The sequence below is a fragment of the Chiloscyllium plagiosum genome, unplaced genomic scaffold (assembly GCF_037043375.1).
Source record: "Chiloscyllium plagiosum isolate Xiang-an unplaced genomic scaffold, Cpla_swu_hap1 HiC_scaffold_20, whole genome shotgun sequence".
Taxonomy (NCBI): Eukaryota; Metazoa; Chordata; class Chondrichthyes; order Orectolobiformes; family Hemiscylliidae; genus Chiloscyllium; species Chiloscyllium plagiosum.
Genome location: NW_028270158.1, coordinates 45,989,037 through 46,007,293, shown reverse-complemented (window position 1 = coordinate 46,007,293; position 18,257 = coordinate 45,989,037). Strand labels below are relative to the sequence as shown.

The 18,257-nt window shown below is 39.2% G+C and overlaps 1 protein-coding gene across 1 annotated transcript in view; it reads right to left on the bottom strand.

Moving 5' to 3' along the window:
• The window catches only part of trrap (transformation/transcription domain-associated protein), a 219,627-nt gene that overhangs the window by 94,402 nt on the left and 106,968 nt on the right, over nucleotides 1-18,257 (bottom strand). Inside the window, 4 exon segments of the mRNA XM_087997909.1 lie at nucleotides 2,591-2,790; nucleotides 10,782-10,928; nucleotides 16,648-16,773; nucleotides 16,862-17,075. Of these exon segments, the coding sequence (XP_087854035.1) occupies nucleotides 2,591-2,790; nucleotides 10,782-10,928; nucleotides 16,648-16,773; nucleotides 16,862-17,075 (687 nt within the window).

Sequence of the window (18,257 nt, the reverse complement as noted above, 5' to 3'; positions counted from 1 at the left end):
TCAAAACCCATCTTCACAACTAAGCTTTCAACTCACTTCCTGGCTCTACGTGTCAGCTCAGTGTCTATTCCTTCACTTACTACTTTGCCAATAAAACCAATTAAGGGTTTTTATTAGCTTTAAAGGCATTATGAATGTCTGTTGTTATTTTGTTATCAAGAGTGATGCAGTAGTCAGAATGTGGAGCAGAATTAATTGGTTTCTTTCCTCCCCACTCCAGTCGGAAATTATTTCTGTCTTATAAAGCAAGTTTCACTATGTATACTTCTTAAAAAAAAAATCAAATTGCGGTGAATGTCAAAAGACAATGATTAGATCGCAATTGATGATTTAATATCAAATTTTATTCTTGTCCATTTAATTACTCATGCTAGGATAGAATCCATTTACACTATTAATGTACAAAATCTGTTGTAACAGTTCATTTGCAAAATGATAATTATCTTGCATTGATTTCCCATGTGCAGAGCAAGAAATCAGTGATGATTTATGCTTTGGTTAAGATCAACAGATGAGTAACAACAGAGTAACTTGGTCTATTGATACTCTGCACTTAGATTATTATGGCTTGTAAATTAGATGCACCACATAATGCTGAACTACATGACAAACGCAGTTATGACTGTTAGCCATGTTGAATTAGTAGCAGAAGCACTGGTTTCAGCTTTTCCAGCCTTAGGAATATTTCTTTTTTATTTTAATTGTTTCATTGGATGTGGGCATCGCTGGCACAGTCAACATTTGTTGCCCACCCTAATTGATCTTCAGAAGATGAACTACTTCCTCGAGCTACTGCAGTTCCTGGGCTTGTGGAGTGGTGGTGACAAATGGAGCTGGGACAGGTCAGGATGTGCGGCTTGGAGTGGATCTTGCAGCTGACAGTCATGAGCTTTTAAGGTTCAGTCAAGAGAATGCTGGAGAGTTACTGTAATGCATCTACTGCATTGGTAGTAAAAGGAATGAATGTTGAACTTATTAGATACAGTGCCAATGAAGAAAGCTGCTTGGCTCTCGGTAGTGTTGAAAATGTGTTGCTGGAAAAGCGCATCCAATCTTCAGGAATGAGGCTTATGCCCGAAACGTCGATACTCCTGTTCCATGGATGCTGCCTAACCTGCTGCACTTTTCAAGCAACACATTTTCAGCTCTGATCTCCAGCATCTGCAGCCCTCACTTTCTCCTCTTGGTAGTGTTAAGTTTTTTCAGTGTTGGTGCAGCTGCAAGTGGAGAGTATTTTATCACACTCCTGACTCATCCCTGCTGATAGGCAGGTATTGTGGAGTTTGGAGTTGAATTATTTGTTGCAGAATTCCTCACTTCTGATCTGTCTTGTACTCATAATATTTAAATGGCACATCCAGTTCAGTTTTCTGGTTGATGGTAAACCCAGACAATGTTAATAGTGGGGAATTCAGTGATGCTATTGCATGTCAAGAGGAGACAATTAGGCATTAGAGATGGAACACAGCCAGGATGGTGAATGAGATGTCTGGAGTCTCCCAATTATGACACAAACCTCCAGGTAATAATAAATGAAGGATGAGTCTGTCATTTTCTTTTCTGATAACGATAGTGGTCCATCCTGTTTAATTCTGTTAAACTTTGTTATGATTTAATACAACTGAATGGCTTACATTGTTGAGAGTTTGATGTGAAATGAATACCTGACTAAGCCAGAACGAGTGAACGAAATGGGCTTTTACAACAATTGACAATAATTTCATGGTTACCATTAAACTATGTTTTAATTTCAGTTTATTACTTGAATTCAAATTTGAAAGTCACAGTAGTAGGATTTGAACCCACATCCTGAGCATGACTCTGGGCCTCTGGATTATTACATTAGTACTACACCAGTCTCATTGCTTTCCAAACATCCAGGCCGGAAATTGAGCACATGTGGGAGGTAGAGGGGGCTACATTGGGCCCCACTGCAACAGTGATCAGGTGATAGGCATATTGGCTCACACACTGAGAAAATTCATTTATTCAAGGTGTCAGGACACCACAAGTATCCTTGAAGTCACCTGGTGTTAAAAAAGGGAGAAAACAGAAGCAAAATTGTAGGTTTTGCTTCAAGTGTCTGCTTAATTGCATACTGGTCTTCCTAAATGGGGATGCAAATGTTATTTGTTTTCTTAGGTGTTGAAATCACAGAAATATAAAATGTATATATGTTAAGATCTTTTTAACAGCAAGGTAGTGGTGATTAAAAACTGTTGTCAATTGTTGTAAAAGCCCATTTCGTTCACTCGTTCTGGCTTAGTCAGGTATTCATCTGACATCAAACTCTCAACAATGTGGTTCACAGTTAAATGGCCTTGTAAGCCTTTCAGTTGTATTAACTAGATTTTAACAGCTAGTTATCATTAACAATCATATTAAAGTTTTACATTATTCAAGGACAAAAATCAACAAATGTTACCTGGACAAAACTTTTAGTTGAATTTGGATTTATATCACATATTACACTTATTTTGCAGAGCTTCTGAAAATAAATTTTGCAAATCGCAAATGAAACTTTGGCACTCAATCACACCAATCTTGATTTTGATCAAGTGTTACCTATTTGTTGTTGAAGCATTCTCACCTGATTTACTGCCATTGGGGAATTATTCTTCACCCACTCCTCCACTATTTTCACCACAGCTCGCAGAATCTTGGCATCGGAGGATTTCTCAATGAGAGAGGTCAGGATGACTTGAATAAAATTCTTCCTCATCTCCATGCTCATTACAGCAAGACGTGTTTTCACAAGCTCCAGACTTAACATTATCAGTTCAACAGTGACTGAAACATAGTTGGTAAAACAATTCAGGAAAAAAGAACACTGCATAGTCCACATAATATAATGGTGAGACACAGCTAGAACTTTAAATTACAGAGCAAGACAATGGTTGGCATTTTTAGTATTTTACTCTTAACTTCAGAAATTTATCATTCCAGATATTATGCTTCACTGAACAAGAAGCCTGTACTTTCAAACAATTAGAGTTTCCTCCCACAGTCCAAAAATGTGCAGGTTAGGTGAATTGGCCGTGCTAAATTGCCCGTAGTGTTAGGTGAAGGGGTAAACGTAGGGGAATGGGTCTGGGTGAGTTGCGTTTCGGTGGGTCGATGTGGACTTGTTGGGCCGAAGGGCCTGTTTCCACATTGTAAGTAATCTAATCTAATTTAAAAAATTAAATGCAAACAAGAGTTCTGCATAGTGCACCATCTAGTGGCATGGCTAATGCCCAGGATCAAGGAAATCACAGAAACATGATGAGATTTATGGCACAGAAGCAGGGCATTCAGTCCATCATGTCCATGGTGGCATAAAAAAAAACCCAGCCTAATCCCCCTTTCACCCCCAACTGAGATTGAAGTATTAAAAAGAGTCATTAAATCAAAGCCTTTTCTCTTGCACTCACTAGGACAGGAATGCCAAGAGAACCAACATTAAAATGGAAACAATTTATCAAACCTGACAAAGAAGGTATTAATTGATTTATATGGTTGGCATTGAGACAATGTAGAAACTATTACCTGTCCCAGTTAATTGATTAACTCAAACCAGGCAAATCAACTGACTGATCAGGCCACTGACAGATGCAGCAAGGATTTGCTGTCTCTACTGGGCTTTCCTCAGTGAAAAAAAGATGTGGACATATTCCTTTTACCTCCAAGAACAGGGTCCCATGTGTGAACAAATGTAGTTTCTTGCATGCACAAGAATTCCACTGCAAATCCATGCCGAGGGTAACCTTAAACAAGTTTATAATATCATGAGGGGCATAGATAGCGTGACTAGCCACAGTTTGTTTCCTCAGGTAGGGGGTTCCAAAACTAGAGGGCATAGGTTTAAAGAGGGGAAAGATTTAAAAGGGACTTAAGGGGTAACTTTTTCAGACAGCACAAAAGTGGTGCATTTATGGAATGAGCTGCCAGAGGAAGTGGTGGAAGCTGATACAAATACAACATTTAAAAGGCATCTGGATGGGAGCCTGAGTAGGAAGGGGTTAGAGAGATATGGCCTCAGACCCTGGCAAATGGGATTAGATCAGTTTAAGATATCTGGTCAGTATGGTCGAACTGGACCGAAGAGTCTGCTTCTGTGTTTTTCAATTGCATGACTTTATGATAGATGTGATTCGGCCATCTGGCAACATTTACTAAATAATCTTGATTGTACCAAGAATTACAATGGAAACCATTTTAAGGTTTTTAGTTGGGTAAGAATGACTCAAGGTAGACCTGCCTATTTGAATCTAAATGGTAAACTAAAATAGTTATCAGTTATCTACTGTATCTCCATGCCAACCACAGCCCCAACCAGCTTCCTCTTCTCACTCTACATAAATTGTTGTTTCCTTACTAATTAGTTTTGTTATATTTCAGAACTATTGAGTGCAAGACAAAAAGCTTCAACATCAGGTCTCTTTAGCACTGTTTAAGTTCTGTACTACCATGCAATTATTTAAAATTAAGTAGTGTAAGTAACTTCTGCAAGAAATTGGCTGAAGGAGACCACAGCACTTTGGAGCAGTAAAACCAAGACATCCCAGAATCTCTCAAATGGGCTATTTTAAAAAAATCAAAGGTGGAAAACAATTCACAGTGAGATCCTACTTTAGAGGGATTTCACATGGACAAAAACTGCTGACATTAAATATTAATACAAGGTAACTTTTCATTTTCGTCAAGTTGGGATTATGTTTATAATTGCAACATAAAATAATGAAGCATAAAAGAAAATTAGCACTTTAAGTTAAAATCTTGATTCAACATTTTCATATTTTTGGCCAAGAGACACAGTTTAGCAGCTAATTATAATTTTCTTTGGAAGCACAAGGACATGTCAAATGAGGTATTATTCAAACATGCCAAGTCAATTACTGAAATTCCCCAATGGGATCATCATCCAGCAACTTCAGTGGGAATAGATTTTGTTTGCTTTGATCCACTCACGATTTGAGCCTCACATTAATACATTTCATTATGTTGCATTAACTATACACAATGAAAAAATTCTGAAATACTAACCATTATTTCCACTATTAACACAATGCAATTTCAAGCATCATGAAACTTTTGTGTTTAAAATTAAAACATTTCAAAATCTGAAGCCAATTTTTAAAACAATGAAAAAAATTATTGGAATTAAAACTGGTTAATAAGAATCTCATATTGCTACACAAATAAATTGAAGATGAATGAAAATTGCTACAATTAGTGGTGCCTTTAATGACCACAAAACATTTAAGCAATTAAGCATTTTTTTTCAAAGTCTAAGTCACTCTAGGTCGTAGTTGTAGGAAATAAAGCAGGCAATTCCCACAAAAGCAGTGTGATGATGACGACTAGATCTTTTATGTTAATGGGGAAAACACAGCGAGGACTCCAGAAAGAATTCAAAAGTAGTGCCATCAGATCTTATGTTCACTTGAGACTGCAAATGCAATTCTCATTCGCATCTGAAAGAGGGGACCCCCAACAGTGCAGCATTCCCTCAGAATTGCATAGACATGTCAACCCTGATTTCCAGTCTTAGGGTTGGGTCTTCAACCCACTAACTTCAGACTCAAAGATGACAGTGCCATCCACTAAGCCTTGGCTAACACTGTACTGAAAATCAGAGATCAACCAAGTCCCACTGCCTTCCCTTGGCTTGTGATATGACTAAATAATTGGTGGTTAAACATTTGTCATTTCCTAGTCCAGCTAAAACAGATGGGATAGTAGGCAGCCTCCATCTAATTGGCCTGAACCCAGTTCTGAGAAAACCCTCGTCACCCTGGGATTAAGATCATGGCCTCGATGAATCGTAGATGTTAGAGTCCACTAAAGTGGCTGAGAGTTTAGTGGAAACAGATTTTCATCCCAGCTGTCTGGGTTTGATATGAACTCTGGGTCACAAGGGCCAAAAATGAAAAAAAGACCATTTATCAAACTCCAGTTCCAAACTGTTAGGATTATCTGCGTAAGTCAAGGTGTGCTTGGCTTCAGGACAAAAGTGAAAAGCATGTAGCTTCATTAACCAACTTTACAAAAGCTATTAATTTTCTGTGATTCTAATTTACAATATCTAAAACAGAAATTATTGACAATGTCGCCTGTAGCCACTAAACATAATGAATGCCTAAACCTATCATCCACAAATTGCTTTGCAAATACAAGTAAAATGATTACATTGTGAGCTCTTGCTGTCCTTTCGCCCTGTGTAGACTCCAGGCGACACATAGTACTCATTTCGCGATCCTACTTGCTTCACACATTCTAACAAAATTACCCTTCTATTGCAATAATTAAGAATTTACATCATTCCTCTTGCACTTCCTTCTGACAGATTGCAGTTGTAGATCATTATTGTTTTCTGCTATACAGCAGCGCAAAAGAGCGCTATAATTTCTTCAGCCTCGTACCAAGAAAAATCTTCGTTTGTTGTTTGTTACAACCTTTATTGTCAGAAACAACTTACATTACCCCATGGTCAATCCTAGAATTTAAACATATTAGTAAGTCACAATAATTATTGCAGAATAAAGTCTACAGCAGTACTTTGGCATAAAATAATGTTACAACTTGCATCTTTTTCTCTCCTAATTTATATAGAGTCAGAGATGTACAGCATGGAAAGACCCTTCAGTCCAACTCGCCCATGCCGACCAGATATCCCAACCCAATCTAGTCCCACCTGCCAGCACCCGGCTCATATCCCTCCAAACCCTTCCTATTCGTATACCCATCCAAATGCCTTTTAAATGTTGCAATTGTACCAGCCTCCACCACATCCTCTGGCAGCTCATTCCATACACGCACCGCCCTCTGCGTGAAAAAGTTGCCCCATACGTCTCTTTTATACTTTGCCCCTCTCACCCTAAACCTATGCCCTCTAATTCTGGATTCCCCCACCCCAGGGAAAAGACTTTGTCTATCTACCCTAACCATGCCCCTAATAATTTTGTAAACCTCGATAAGGTCATCCCTCAGTCTCCGATGCTCCAGGGAAAACAGCCCCAACCTGTTCAGCCTCTCCCTATAGCTTAAATCCTCCAACCCTGGCAACATCCTTGTAAATCTTTTCTGAACCCTTTCAAGTTTCACAACATCTTTCCGATAGGAAGGAGACCAGAATTGCAGGCAATAGTGGCCTATCCAATGTCCTGTACAGCCGAAACATGACCTCCCAACTCCAACAAATGACAAGTCTGACAAATTTAAGGATGTAGCCTCATTAATCAACCTTACAAAAGCTATTAATTTTTTGTGATTCTAATTTATAATATTTAAAACAGAAATTATTGACAATATCAGATGTACCAAGCAGGATTGATAAAGAGCAAGCAGTAGATATAGCATATTTGGATTGCAAAAGACTTCTGATAAAGTAGTGCACATTAGGCTACTTAAGAAAACAGCCTGTGGCTTCGAAGGTAGTATATTGGTGTAGATAGAGGATTGCTAACTAATTGAAGACAGAGTTAGAAGAGGGGGCATTTTTCAAGATGGCAACTTAAAACCAGTGGAGTGCAACCAGGATCAGTGCTGGGACCACAATATGTATACATGACTTGGATGTAGGAAGTGAATGTCCTCAAGTTTGCAGATAACAAATATAGGTGGGAAGTAAAGTGGTGAGGATGACACAGAGTTTACAGAGGGATATAGACAGGTTAGGTGAATGGACAAAAACGTGGCAGGTGGAATGTAATGCTGGTAAATGTGAAGATATACATTTTGGTTGAGTCAGTTGGGCCGGCATTCTATTTAGAAAAATGAGAAGTGACGTTTTGATACGTACAGGACTCTAATGAGGTTTAACAGAGAGGGAAAGTCCAGGACCAGAAAGCATAATCTCAGACTAAAGACTTGCCCATTAAGGAATCACTTCGCCCAGAGGGTAATGAATTGGTACAATTCTTTACTGCAGAGAAGTGTAGAGGCTGTGTTTTAATGATATTCAAGGACGAGAAAGACGGGAAAGATTTTGCCTCAGCAAGAGAACCGTCACTGTCATTGGCAATCACTAATTAACAAGTATGACTTTCCACTGAGGAAATTCCATGTACAGGTCATGGCTTTCTGTGGGTCCTTGCATGGCTGATGAATCCAACTAAGAGTTGCATCTCCAGCCACCCACATTTGGCAGGTGTTTTCCGGAGGTGAAATTGGTCCTTGGTCTCGAGATCTCTGGTATTCCTTTCTCCAGTTCATCTTCTGTCAACAGGTATTCTCAAAGAACTGTGCCCCTTCATACAGGAGCTTCCTCCATGTTGGTTTCTCTGAATCAGGAACTCCCACATGTTGCATTTCTTGAGGGAAGCTTTCTATGAAACTCTTGCTTTGGAACCCTCTCATTTGAGTGCCTCCCTTGAGCGAAGATGATTTGCTTTAGCAGTCAAAACTCAGGCATCCTAAGCACATGGCAAGCCTGGAGGTCTTGGATGATCATAGTCTGGATACTGGTGCTATTAGCTGCTTCGAAGACACCAACAGTCGTATGCTTGTCCTTCCAGATGAAGCAAAGAATTCATCGCAAACAGCACCGATGGTATTTATCAAGGGCCTTGAAGTGGTGTTTATGTATTGGCCAAATTTCACAGCCAGAATCAAAGGTTATTGGTAAAAGACAGGAAAGTGAAGTTGAGGAATATCAAATCAGTCAGGATCTCACTGGATGGCAGAAAAGACTGGATGGGTTAAATAGCATACTCTTCACCCACATCTTATGGGCATCTTGAGCAATAGTTCAGGATGTGAAACTTAAGGCTATAAATATTGTTGAAAGTTTGGGGCTTGCTGCTTGTGAACTGAGGGCATTTTCTTTCAGAGATTTTGGAAAAGGAGGGGAAGAGGCATCTATATGATGTGCTTTGAAATGTGTACCATCAATCTATAGAAAATTAAATTTAGATTTGAAAGCATGTTGAAATTTTACTATCTTTATAACATGATAGACTGCCTCTGCAATAACAGCAATTTAATTAACATTTATGGCTGATCTATTACTGGAGTTTGCTTCAGGCACATTAATCCGCTAGCAAACATGTTTGAAACTCTTAAATTAAGTTCCATGTTCCAGAACTGATAAGGCAGCTTAAATGGTATTCATCTACCTTTCATCTCTGCCAAACATCAACTTCCCAATGGCAAACTTATGCCTGCAACACAAAACAAAATGATTCATTTCCTTCTTTCATACTCCCCTCCACCACCAAATTTCTTCTGCCTTGAAAGTCATTCCTTTCACAGTGCCACTTCATCCAAATGTTCATTCGCCATAAAATCAGCTGTGTGTTGGCACGTTTATTCAGCCAATATTATGGGAGCCATCACTACACTGGTGTTCAATTTTATCTTTGCCAAACATCCACACTATAGGCAATAGTAAAAGTCTCTGCCTTGGCCGTTTTATTAGCTGAATACGGCTAAGACGACAACAATAAGAGTCAAAATTGTTCAATGGTAGTGTTCGTCTCAAGTCAGAAGTTGTCAGTTGAAGTCCCACCACTCTTCCATGCCAATACTAAGGGCATGATGCAGTGGTGGAAGTGCCATCTTCCAGATGAGATATTAAACCTCAGGTGAGTGCACAATATCTCATGACGTAGCTTGCAAGAAAACAGGGGAGGGCCTGGCCAATATTTAAAACTGTCAACCCCCATTTTAAACCCCATTTTCCTAGTGCTGACCTTCGCATTCAGAGACCAGATTATTATAATCTTCCAGCTGAACAACCAATGGCAGTTCCTTCAGATATTGATCCTACTACCTCCCAACAACATCTTCATCACTTCTAAATATCTTTCAGACAAATTTGTGTCTTAAATCTAATCCCTTCTGGTTGATCACCACCCATCCAGTTCCCTGTCCACTTTCTATCCACGATCCATTTGCTGAAGTGCCCAAGACATTTCTGCAATGAGTGTTTAAGCAAAGTGAAAAGTGTTTTGAGAACTCATGAAGCAATTAAGACACTGCGTAGCTATAACTACAGAGACATCACCTTGACACTACAAGACCATAAGATCTAGGAGCAGAATTAGGCCATTTAGCCCATTGTGTCTGCCCCACTATTTAATCATGGCTGATACATTTTTCAACCTCATTCTCCTGCCTTCCCCCTGTAATCCTTGATTGCCCAACTAATCAAGAATCTATTTGTGTTAAATACATTGTTACCTGGCCTCCATAGCCTTCTGAGCAATGAATTCTACAGATTAACCACACTATGGCTGAAGAAATTCCTCTCCATCTCAGTTCTAAAAGGTCGTCCCTTCTCTCGGAGGCTGTGCCCTCAGGTCCCAGTGTCTCCTCCTCATGGAAACATCTTCGTCGTGCCAATTCTATTCAGGCCTCTGTATTCTGGAAGTTTCAATGAGATCCCATTCTCTCTCTCTCCTCCCTCCCTCCACTCCCCCCACACCCCCCCGCCCCCCAATTGAACATTTTCAAATCAGTCTTGGACAGTACGTTGATTTTATATAAAACCCATTGATATGTTTTCATTAGGTTTGTGAACAAAGTATACATTGTGAAGTTTGAAATATTTATATAATCAACTCCCTTTATTTTTCTGAAATCTTCATACTACAGAATAAAAATTGCATTGGCCTACAGAACAAATTGAACTGCTGGAAAAGGCAGTACACTTTACCTTGTCAGAAGATGAATCATATTCTCTCCTATTTATTGGAGCAGTACATTTCACTTTATTATAATAGCAGTACAATAAATTACTTTCAGACTCCCTTCCCAACCTCATCAGAAGAAACAAATATTAAAAGCAATGTCATTACCTGTACTGGTTTCAGATGGCCCTTGGGTTGTCTGTGGGTTCAGATGGTCTCTCACCATCTTCTGCAGAGATCGCATGAAGACAGAGATGAGCCGATCAATGTAGCTGGGGTTATTGCTGCAAGCAGACTTCAGGATCATCAGGGTGCCTGAAGTTCAAAAAGACAATGGTGTAAGATTAGAATCAAGAAAGTTATGCAAAACCTTTACGAAACACTGGTTATGTTTCAACTGCAGCAGTGTGTTCAATTCAGTTTTGTTGCCCAGGTCTTAAAAGGTATAAAAGAGACATAAGATGGTACCAAGAGGAGCAAACTTCAAACTGAAGTTGGAATCATTCTCCTTACAGCAGAAACAGTTAAGAGGAGATTTGATAGAGGCATTTTTTTTCTTTAAGAGTGGGTAGAGAGTTAGTTTTCACTAACTGAAAAGTTATTAACCAGATAACTGGTTTCAGATAACTGGCAAAAGAGCCATTGGGGAGATAAATTACATTTCTAAAAATTTATCAAGTTATGCCTGAAAAAAAAATGAGTGGAAGCAAATTTAATAAGAACTGAAAGAGCTGTGGAATCTATAAATCTGCTTCAAAAACAGAAGTTGCTGGAAAAGATCAGCAGGTCTGACAGCATCTGTGAACAGAAATCAAAGTTAACATCCAGCAACTTCTGTTTTTGAAGCAGGTTTAATGATAAGTTTCATAAAGAACTGGATAAGTACCAAAGGGAAAATCTGCAGAGCAGTGGGGAAAAGAGCAGAGCTGAGAGACTAATTGGGTAGCTCTCTCAAATAATTTCACACAATGAGTTATGCTGATCCAGAAAGTACTACCTTGAAAACACTGAATTTACTTGCATTCTAACTGTCAACAGGAAATTAGGTAAAGAGTATATGAGGAAAAATCTGCAGAGTTACACAAAGAACAGCAGCGGAAGACTAATTGGATAGCTCTTAGAAAGATGCTTGCACTACATTATTCTAGAAATCTTTTAGCAGTTATGCAAGCAATCTAAGCTTCTGCAACATGTACCAAAAATACAAACGATAAGTCTGCAGTTTCAATAAGAATCTATGTCACATCTTTTTGCTTTCCATTATTTTATACTAGAAGGTCTGCCCAATCTTCACAATAGATGCAATGCCCCATGAACTGACTTCTTAGGTGGTACAGTGGCTCAGTGGTTCGTGCAGCTTCCCCACAGCGCCAGGGACCCGGGTTCAGCCTCGGGGACTGTCAGTGTGGAGTTTGCACATTCGCCCCGTGTCTGCGTGGGCTTCCTCCGGGTGTTCTGGTTTCCTCCCACAATCCAAAGATGTGGTTAGGTGAATTGGCCATGCTAAATTGTCCATCGTGTTCAGGGGTATGCAAGTTAGGTGCATTAGTCAGGAGTAAATACAGGAAAATAGGATTGGGGAATGTGTCTGGTGGGTTACTCTTCGGAAGGTCGGTATGGACTTGTTGGGCCGAAGAGCTTGTTTCCACACTGTAGGAATTCTAGTTCTTAACTATACAATACTTGATGGCTCATCTTGAATAACTCACTGATTTCTCATTAGGCTCAGAATTGAGCCAGAAGATCTCACAGAGCACTTCACCCAACTTTTAAATGTCTCAAAAACACTATAGTTATAGTTAGTTTCCAGATGACATCAAAATTGGAGGTGTAGTGGACAGTGAAGGAGGTTACCTAAGATTACAACCCAGACAGACCCTGTCACTATGTAACCCCCACCCTCGACAGACCCTGTCTCTGTGTAACTCTGTGACTGATGCCCTGGACTGGTCTACACTCGTTGCTAGTGCCCAGTGAGCTTTGCTGCAAATGGGCCAAGGGGCTGAGGAGTGGCAGATGGAGTTTAATTTAGATAAATGCGAAGTGCTGCATTTTCAGAAAGCAAATCAGAGCAGGACCTATACACTTAATACTAAGGTCCTAGGGAGTGCAGGTTCATAGCTCCTTGAAAGTAGAGTTGCAGGTAGATAGGATACTGAAGGTGACATTTTGTATACTTTCCTTTATTGGTCAGGAGTTTTTTTGGGGGGGTGGGGGAGAAAAAGGACATTGGTTAGGCCACTTTTGGAATATTGCGTGCAATTCTGGTCTCCTTCCTATCAGAAGGACGTTGTGAAGCTTGAAAGCGCTCAGAAAAGATTTACAAGGATGTTGACAGGATTGGAGGGCTTGAACTACAGGGAGAGGCCAAACAGACTGGGGCTGTTTTCCCTAGAGGGTCAGGGGCTGAGGAGTGATCTCATAGAGGTTTATAAAATCATGAGGGGCACGGGTAGGGTAAATAGAAAAAGTCTTTCCCCAGGGTGGGGGGTCCAGAACTAGAGGGTTTAGGTTGAGAAGGAAAAGATATAAAGAGGACCTAAGGAGCAACTTTTTCACACAGAGGATAGTGTGTGTATGGAATGAGCTGCCAGAAGTGGTGAAGACTGGTAAAATTGCAACATTTAAACGGCATCTGGATGGATATATGAATAGGAAGGGTTTAGAGGGATATGGGCCAAGTGCTGACAAACAGAACTAGATTAGGTTAGGATATCTGGTCGGCATTGATGAGTTGCATCGAAGGGTCTGTTTCTGTGCTGTACATCTCTATGACTATAAAACATCGCATGAATAAAGTGCTTTCAATTCACTGACTGCTCTCCTGGAGGCAGACAGCATTGAAATGAACAGTGAATCTTTAGTTTGGAGGAATATTGGCCAGGATACGAGAGAATTCCCTGTTGTTCTTACTAACACAAGAACAAGAGTAGAACATTCAACTCTTTAAGCCATTTATGGAGATTATAGCGGATCTGTGGCCTAACTCCATATTCCTGCTCTTGGTTCATATCCCTTCCTAAACTTGTTTAACAAAAAAATTTAAAAAGTAACAAATAATCTACCATCCCCTGCTGTTTGTAGCAGAGAGTTTCCAAACATCTTCCATCCTTTGCATCTAGAAGTGTTTCCTAACCTCTCTCCTGAATGCTCTTGACCCAGTTCTCAGACTATGTCCCTAGTTCTAGAATTCACAACCAGTCGAAATAGCTTACCTTTATCGACACTGTCTTTTCCTATTAATATACCTTGAAGACTTCTATCAGATCACCCTCTAAAGCTTCTAAATACGAGAAAACAGGCCTCTCTCATAACATAACAGGTGGACTGCAGTGGTTCAAGAAGGCAGTTCACCACTACCTTGTCAAAGGCAATTAGGAACAGGCAATAAATGCTGGTCAGCCAGTGATGCCCACGTCCAACAAATAAATTTAAAATCCGTAGAAGTCCAGTTCTTCACATAATGGGACAGGATTTCTAGCTCACCAGAAATGGATGGATTTGACTTAACCAACACTGCAAAGTCCAGGAATTGAATATTGTGATGTCTTTATTACTCTGCCTTCAGACAACGTGGTAGTACAGTGGTTATGATGCTCGACCAATATTCCAGAGGTCAGGTGCTCAAATACTGAATTTAACATGAGAAACAACTGGCCACTAAAGCATCTGATTAGCATAAAAACTCACATTGCGTAACAGTGATCTTCAGAGAAAGGAACCTGACACTCCAATACCCTCTCTCTCTGAACTCTACAAGACAGCTGTTTGACAGCACTTGATTGACTCACCACTTTCCCAGAGTGACTCAAGGTGCACAATTAATTTACCCTTGCCATATCCAGAGAACAAAAAGCTTCATAATACATTCTTGCTCTATTTTCTTTTCATCAATTGTACACAGTGTTAAACAAGCTTGATGCAAAGATGCACAATATAAATGTTTTAGACTCAGCAAGCCTTTTGTTTTAAAATATTCAAATGCTCTTGCCTCTCACAGAAGGTCCTAAATGCACTGTGAAACGATCAACCTCTAGGTTAAAATTGATCAGATGTTAACTCTAATAGGTCAGTGCATGTACCACAACTAGCATATGCTTAGGTCCAAATGTCTCTGACGTTTGGGCACACAGGCTGTGTTAAATGGTGTACTTGGGAGACTTGGATTTGACAAGCTCACAACGAGCAAATTGCCAATTCTTAAACTAAAATTACATCTGCCGGTACTGATCACCGAGTTGAGCAGTGAAGGACATTTGCCATTTAGAGGAGAATGCATTGTTACCAGTTATACAATTTCACAACTGCTTTACTGACAGAGCTAATTCAATGCCAGATTGTGAGGGCTCTACCAACTCATCAGTGCAACAGCAATATTTAAAAGTGATGGCTAGATGTATATTGAATAACTCACAAGCGTTTTGAGCTGATCAGGTACTGCTACATTTATAGTTTTATAACAGACAGTTTCAATCAAATCAAGCACCAAAACCTAGGTGAAAAGCTTTATATCTCGATAAATTGCGACATTTATGATTCCTTACTGGATAAACTGAAAATATAAAGTAATCCATTGGAACAACACAGGAAAAGAACCAAGAACTGAATGAGAGGTGAAAGAACTTTTCAAAAATGTGAATATTTGAGAAAAAGTTTAAAATCTTTAACTAAAGCAGCAGACTGGGACAATAGAAACTGTAACACTCGAAAAAGAATGACAAATGACCAGTGGAAGTTCGCCAAAAAACAAAAAAGGATCTGAATGTGTTCATTTAACAGATAATGGCTGAACAGCAATACAAGGTGATGGCAGTCTGGAGGAATATTCTCAGTTATGACACTGCTTCTTGCAGCTCTCCAGTGATTTACAGCTCTTATGGCATTAGAATACAATTACAATTTGGTCTAAGTTCACAATGAGGTCTTATTCCAATTGTATTAACAACATCTTAAAAGTATAATGTTTAGTACCGGACTATACACTGTCAGAAACAATTCTTCAAATATCCTTAAGCCTAAAGCAGTACAAAGCAAATGGAATTTTCCTGATAAATAGCAAATCTGACAGTATACATACTGAGATCGCCAATCCCCTTGAAACTTTGGTTAACAAAAAAAAGTTTTAAATTTAATAAGTCATCTACCATCAATTGTCATTTGTGGAAGGGATTTACAAACATCTGTTGTCCTGTGTTTCTGACAAGCTATTTATGTAGCTTGGACCATCAGTCATTTTGGATCTCCACAGTTTCTAACCTTTCACCATTTAGAAAATATTCTGATATATCTTTCTTGAATCCCAAGTCAATGACCTTACACTTTGCCACAATTTTGTCCATTCAGTTAATCTAGAAAGATCTGCTGGTAGTGTTACATTTCCAAAAGTTACAGTTTAAAAAAAACTGTACTCCTCCACTTGTGTAACATACTTAATTCTGTAGGAAAAACGCTCATTAAATGGGAAAGCAGAGCATGCACGGCTCTCAGAACCCTGTTGTGGCCACAGGTCTTGCATGCTGCTACTCCTTGTTGCAAAACCTTGAAGCTGCTAAGAATAGCAGAGGACTGGAACACGGCTAACAGAAAGCTCAATACACCGATTACAATGCACCCTAATATTTATAAAAGATTTCATGTTGGGAAAGGCCCCAAGGACACAGGAAATATCATCCGGAAAAGCCATAATGTTTCTCAAGCACACTGCACCATTCATTTTGATCATGGCTCTTCCATTAATTCAAATCAACTTTCCTACATGTTCCCTATATTGCTCAATTTCCTGAGAGATCAAAAATCTCTCTTTTCATTGTTGAGTACATTCAATGCTATGTTAATCACCAACTCATTCTCCCCCCCCCCACACACCAGTCTTAAATGATTAACTTCTTCTCCAACCTGGGAAAATAGGCTGTCAATCCTCGGCAGAAACTCTAATTTTTCAGTAAGATTGTATCTCACCTCCCCTCAACTCCAAAGACTGTAGGCTTAATTCCTTCAGCCGGTCATTCTAGTTGAATTGCTGAAAGTGACTTACCAAACAATTGATTTGGATTGGTATTTGCTGCTTTCTCATAATTTGTGAGGCCTTCATAAATCACTTTTCCCACTGCAGCATAAAGACACTCCAATTCCTCATATTTGGAAGCCACACTTGAAGTACCTGTTGAAAAGGGAAGTGCATAATATTGACAATAAAGTAGTATCAGATATTTTTTTTTAAACTGCACTTCTCCACTTGTGTAACCTACTTGGTTCTGTCGGAAACACACTCATTAGACGGGAAAGCAGAGTGTGCACAGCTCTCAGAACCTTGTTGTTGCCGCAGGTCATACATGCTGCTATTCCTCGTTGCAATGGCTTGAAGCTGCTAAGAATGGCAGAGGACTGGAGCACGGTTAACAGGAAGCTCAATACCTCTAATCCTGTACAGATATTCGCCATGTTGGCTTGATTGGGTTGCTCCTAAAATCAATAAAAAGTTGAGGTACAGATTTGAAAAGAGAACATTCAATATGCACATGGATCATTTTACTACCAATTATATTAAGAGTACAGAACTCAAGTCAGTCAATGTACCTTTTATTCACTGGACAAAAAGTTACCAGATTACTTTTTGTAAAGCTTTAATTTTTTTCTATCGACTAATTATCATCAGTGATCACACCCTTACCAGTATAAAATGGAATTAATAGGATAGAAAAGGTCAAAAAGACAAATGGTAATTTGTCCAGCCTTTGATGCTTGAAATGCTGTTATAATTGACAAGAGATTTTCTTTTATAGCAAACAGCAAGATAACTTGCTAAGTAAAGGACATGATTGGACTTCTTCAGAAATGCTAATTAAATTATCAAATAATTCTGCATATTGGCTCCCTTGTGCTTTCTAAACAGATTTCTCCTAAACTATTAGAAAAAGTTATGTAATGTACCTATCTGAATGTCAATTATATGGCATCCAATACCCAGCCAGATTAAAGCCTCTCTTATCTTGGTTAAGTGTGAGTACAGATTCTGCACTGTGTAACACACTTCTCAATTACTGCAATTATTCAAGCAGGACAACTTTGAATTTCAACTTGGGTTCAAGTTATTTTGAAAAATCGCTGTACATTGCTTTTAATTCACACTTCAATTCAGAAAGGCTGAATCAGAAGGGTAACTGCAGGATTATAAAATGTACAATAAATTCAGAGGTAGTATTATTATCCTGTTGGAATCTTGCAGTCCTTAGTAAAACATTAATATCCAACACCACACACAGTGATTTGAGACTTGTTCCACAGGAACAAACAGTATCTCACAACTGGATTAGCATCATGAGACAGGAAACACTACTTAAATTATAAACAAAAACACAAGTTGCTGGAAAAGCTCAACCGATCTGGCAGCATCTGTGAAGGGAAGTCAAAGTTAACATTTCAGATCTGGTGACCTTTCCTCAGAACAGATAGTAGCTAGGAATACATCAGTTTATTTGCAGAAGATTGGGTGGGTGGGAAGCAAGCAATAAACAATATGTTGGGATAGAGCCCAAAGAGAGACAGAAGAACAATTTGACAGACAAAGGATAACTGTCTGACTGGGAGGGTGAATAGCTATAAATGGAAACTGTTAGTGGTTAACAATAGATAATGTGTAATGGC